Source organism: Epinephelus fuscoguttatus, linkage group LG15, assembly GCF_011397635.1.
Source record: "Epinephelus fuscoguttatus linkage group LG15, E.fuscoguttatus.final_Chr_v1".
Lineage (NCBI taxonomy): Eukaryota > Metazoa > Chordata > Actinopteri > Perciformes > Serranidae > Epinephelus > Epinephelus fuscoguttatus.
Window position 1 is genome coordinate 10303874 of NC_064766.1, and position 5781 is coordinate 10309654.

The 5781-nt window shown below is 42.8% G+C and overlaps 1 protein-coding gene across 1 annotated transcript; it reads left to right on the forward strand.

Annotated features, from left to right (window-relative positions):
* On the forward strand, positions 1-1782 carry trim110 (tripartite motif containing 110). Its single transcript, XM_049597360.1, has 3 exons — positions 1-91; positions 734-1303; positions 1682-1782. Coding segments are annotated over exons 2-3 (510 nt in total). The 5' UTR covers positions 1-91; positions 734-795; the 3' UTR covers positions 1684-1782.
* Positions 1783-5781: the final 3999 nt, after the last annotated feature.

The window sequence follows — 5781 nt, forward strand, 5'->3', positions numbered from 1 at the left end:
CTGTTGGGATTAGCCTCCGCAGTCAACAAACGGACGCACAACACACACGCTCTCCAATGGCCACAGCCTGCACACACCAGGGCTCCAACAGGTAAGAAATCCCACTTTTGTTCTAGACATTTATTTTAAATTCTCATTTAATTCAATTGCGATGAACGTATAGTATGTGAGTTGGTGGTTAAACATGTAAAAGCAGAGCACATGTAGAGAATAAATCAGGCCAACAAGCTGTCAAGGATGATCTCCTGATCCCCTGTGCTTGGGTCTGAGTCGAGTTAACGTTCATCTGGGGTCATCTGCCACCATTTACCCTCACTGTGATAGCAAGCAAGTCTTTTTTTGTTTTTACATATTGATTGCCTGCTTCCTTCCCTATAGTTATGAGGTGTTATTTTTGTCCAACCTCCACACATTTTCCCAGTAATAGTGGATGTTAAGTGTTCTATTCATAGAGCACGGTAGGCAGAAGCCCAGTAGACAGGATTACTGTCTGTGTGCACAGTTGGAGTGAAACAAGGACTTCCCCCTTGTCACCAGCTCAATACTAGCTGTCTTATTACTCATTATCGCATTCTTACATATAACAGCAGCATGTAACTTGTGGCAGCATCTTTCATTTGGTGTTTGTGAAGGCCAACAACATGATGTCTGGTTACATTTTCTCAGCAGGTACAATCACTGACAGCAAACCAAATCATCAGCATGTTTTTGATTTTATCTCGTGTGTATCCAGTGTTTAGTTTTTAGACTTGTGTGACACACACAAACACACCAGGGACCCCCCATCTGCTCACCATGGCATCCCTAGATGAAGAGCTGACCTGCTCTGTGTGCCGAGACTTCTTCAGCCAAGCTCACCCCCTGCCCTGTGGTCATAGCTTCTGCCCGGCCTGCATCCGCGAGGCCTGGAGCGTCCAGGATGAGGGCAAGAGTCGCTTTACCTGCCCCCAGTGTCAGGAGGAGCATGGAGAAGTGCTGTGTGACTGCTGCCCACCCGAGGCATCAGAGGGGCAGCCGGCGTTGGCTGTCAAGACCTGCCTGAGATGTGAAGTGTCGCTTTGTGCCGAACACCTTCAACCCCATCTGGAGAGACCTGCGTTCAGCACCCACCTGTTGGTGGATCCACTTGGGGACCTCTCCCAGCGAAGGTGCCCAACACACACAGAGATACTGCGCTACTACTGTGCTGACGAGAGGGTGTACGTGTGTGGTGACTGTCTGCTGGATGGAGGGCATGCTCAGCACAAAGTGAAAGCCCTGAAACAAGTAGAAGAGGATCTGAAGGTCAGCTGGACAACCATGTGTATGTTTATTTTTGTTTGTGTATGAGTGTGTGTCTGCTCATACATGTGTGATTCTACAGGTTATTCTCCAAACACTGCTCAGCAAAGCAGAGGAGAAGCTGAAAGATGGAGAGCGAATCCTCAAAGAGCATGAGAGTATTGATTCAACCATGGCTGTGAGTGAAAATACATAATGCAATGTAGTGACTCTCCCAGTAAATGATCTGTACACCCTGTACTGCTTAATTTATGACCCACAAGGGATCCCAAATTGAAATCCTTTCCATGCATAACCCTCTGACCGGCCTCAATCTACAGATCAATTTTTCAATTGGATCAGATGTTTTGATTATGTCTCAATCACTGAACTGGCACCAACCATCAATCTTTGTTTTCAGGACTCTCTGAAGCAGGATGAAACCCAGGTGGAGCGGCTGGGCTCAGACCTGCAGGTCCAGGTGAGGAAGCTGGTGACTGATCTAAAGGAGATCACCAAGAGGGAGAGACAGCAGGTCATACAGCGTGTGCATGAAGATTGCTCCAAGGTGAAAGGGGACATGAACCAGGTACTGAACATCCAGCGTTACCTGGCCTTGCTGCTGGCAGAGACTGACCCCTTCCTGCTCATCTGGGTAAGACTTGCTGCTGAACAGATACTCTGCTATACATAGCCACTGCAAATAATATGATACAGTGATGTTAGTTGTGGAAATAAATGTTTTAACCCAGCTGAATCAGTTCTCCTTCAACTAACCACACTAGTGGCAAGATTAGATGGACGATCCACCACTTTGGTCCAACCTTGAATATCTCAATAACTATTGGATGGGTTGGTATGACATTTTGTAGAGACATTTGAGCTTTGCAGAGCATGAGTTCTACTAACTTTGGCTGGTCTGACTTTTCCTCTAGCACCACCATGAGGTTGACATTTTTGGTTTTGAGTGAAATGTGTTGACAGGCATTCATAAACCCTTCAGGATTTCCCCCAAGCGCCATCATCTGGTCAAGTTTTAGATTTGCCCATAACTTTGAGTTATGATTAAATGCACCCAAAACCAACATTCCCATCAGCCTCAGCTGTACTCTGCACTTGGTGCTTATTAACAAATGTTAGCTTGATAAAATGCCAAACTGAACATGGTAACCATTACTTTTGCTAAAAAACATTGAAATTGTTATTGTGGGCATGTTGCCAAGTACAGAGCCACTTGTCTGGCTGTAGATTTTATAGTCTTGTTTGTTAAAGCTCTAGTTTCCCACCTGTGTCTTGGTAAGTACCAAATAAAAACAACTTGCTGGTATTTACTATATTGTCCTACGTGGCATATCTCACCTCATCTGACACTGAACAGGCGACCATTTTCATAAGTTCTTCACTTTGCTGTGAACAAAGGGGACAAATTCAAAGCCCCTGAAAACTTATTTTTCATTACTTCTCTGTAACATTAAATATGGATGAAAGTTTAAAGGAATACTTCACCCACGAAGGATCATTTGTGTGTCAGTTATTCACACAGTGTTAGCTTGAATTTGTGAAGAAAACTGTTTTTCACATGCCTCCACAGTGAATAAAGAAACCAAAAATAGAGAAAATTCTCCATGAGTCGGAGTAAAAGGGGAACTTACTATGTAAAACACTTCTGCATACAAGTGGCACACATCGGCAAACACATATGGTCAAACTCTGCTCATGCATTCCATTGAGCAGAGCTCAAATGAACACGGCTGCCCAGATTTGCAACTGGTCCGTGCATGAGACTGAGTGTTTTAAATATTCACGTTTTAGTAAATACGCATGTGTTTCGGAAGTACTGAGCATACGACTGGATAAATAACATCTGGATTATGCTGCATGAGTTGTGTGAGAGTGTGTTAACAGATGTTGTGATGCAGTTTGTCTGTTGTTAAATTCGGACCCCCTGTACTCCAGTTTCTCAATATTTTTCTCTGTTTATTGATTCTTCATTCACTGTGGAGGCATGCAACAAAACAAACAGACTTTTCTTCCTGAATTCAATGTGGCACAGGGATTATTTGATGTATATAGGTGTGGTTAGTGATGTCACCACTTTCAAACTGAGTCCAACCTAGTGAGAAGAAAACAAGCAAAACAGCACAGACAGTGTATCTTGTGGGAAATAACCAGAACTGTTTAACTTTGACAATTATAAGGTGTTGATATAGGACACTATCACTAATGGTAAAACGTTGATGGGCTCCATTAAAGGCTCATCAGAAGATGCTGTCGTCCAACAGTTTTAGCTTATTATAGTATATTTTTATATAATATGTAGCAAAACCACAAATATGTTTACTACAAATATTGTGATTATTGTTGTATAAGCTCATATATCGTGGAAAAAAGATGGTACGTATCTACCTAATAAAATGTACAGGGCTACAGAAGTGGTTAATTGTATGTTTGAGTGAGATTTTAAATTTGTGTTTATTTACATTCTAATGCAGCCGGACAGATACACAGTGACATTGTTATATTTTCAGTAAATTAATTGTCCTATGTCCTTACTCTTCTCTCCACAGGCCTTTCAATCAGATGACACAAAGTAAGTCCAGAACAAGTTAGTGGAGCTAGGTGTGTTGGTGTGTGTGTATATGTAGGCAGTCTTTGTATGTATGTTATGTTATGAGATAGAAAAGACAATGAGACATAAAACCAGGAAGAAAATAAGCCTTTAAACAAGATAGTTTTCAGTATATGTTGTGCTCTTGTATTCTAGGTTATTAGCTGACCTGAACACCCCACTTTTCATCCCTGATGCCATAAATTTGGACAGAAAACACATCTTGGAGGACATAGAGAGCAAATATCGAGGATTCATCACCGGCACCCTCCGCTGCCTCAGTGAACTCAAGAGGGAGCTCTGTAAGTTGCAGATGGGTGACACACACCCACCCCATTTATTGAACTTTCTTAAAGGAGCCGTGTGTAGGATTTAGTGGCATCTAGCTGTGGGGTTGTAGATTGTAACCAAGTGAAATCCCTTACCTTCACCCCTCATCATCCAAGCATGTTGACAGCCTACGGTAGCCCTCAGGCAACATATCTTCTCCATGGAAGAGGACTTGCTCCCTATATAGATATAAAGGGCTCATTCTAGGCAAATGAAAACACAACATTTCTTGGTTTCTGGTGACTGTACACCAATGAAAGGATAGTTATGATTACTGTATTCCATTTCTGTTGATAGATTCCCCTAAATCCTTTATTTAAGACTTTTAAATAAATGGTTTCATATTTTTGAAAGTGTGCTTTTTAGCTTTCTTAGTTCGATGCCAAGATTGATTCCACTTTCATACTCGTTCATTAAATATGAAGCTACAGCAAGCAGCGGGTTAGCTTAGCTTAGCATTAAGACTGCAAACAGGGAAACAGCTAGCCTGGCTCTGATGGTCTCCTGGCTTTGCTCCATATTTGTAGGCTCTGTTTTATCCACCAATGTCAGTTAGAAGACAACTATGTGTATTTGTTTTGGGTTTTTTTTGTTTTTTTTACTTCATTTTATATTTCTCACACAGTAACCAGTCCCTTGTCTCTGGACACTAACACGGCCCATCCTTTGTTGAGCATCTCTGACGACCTTCGCTCAGTGACACGGGTCAAAAACCGCCTGCCCTGCGCCGCTCACCCTGAACGTTTCGACCACTGGCCGCAGGTCCTCGCCGCCCAGACCTTCAGCTCTGGGACACACTACTGGGAGCTGAAGGCTGAGGGATTCTGGGATATTGGTGTCTGCTATAGAAGTATTGGACGGAAGGGGAAAGAGGGCAATGCCTTTGGGAACAACAAGGTATATATGCCACCTACAGTAGCTGTTAAGTTGACAACACCTAACCATTTAAATATGATGCATATGTCACAGTTAATTGTTTGGTCTATAGGATATCAGAAAATAGTTGAAAATGATTCCCAATACAATTTCCCAAAATGCAATTCTGATTGCTTTTTTTGTCTGACCAGCAGTCTCAAACCTAAACATAACCTGGTCTACTATCCAAGACAACAGAGAAAGACAGCAAATCTTTACATCTTGATTTTTTGTTATTTTGCTTTAGGAAACGACTGACCCATTGTTTTAGTTCTGGTTTGAACCCAAAGGAAAACATGTTCCATGATGAAAATGTCTTTGTTAAATTCCCAGTTATCATGGAGCTTGACACAGCAGCATGACAAGAAGCTGGCTGCCTGGCACAACCGCAGGAAGACCCGCCTCACGTACCAAATGACTGGCAACCGAGTTGCTGTTGCCGTGGACTACGGCGCAGGCACCATCACCTTTTCTGAATTGGGACCATCAAACAATCTGACCCACCTCCACACTTTCACCACCACGTTCACTGAGCCGGTTTGCCTGGGCTTTGGACTCTACAAAGCTGAGCTCAACAGTCATATTACTATCATCAAAGTCTGAGGTGGAGAAAATCCCACCGACGGGCACCATGCTGGTTTAACTTTGACAAAGTCATGCAAAGACAA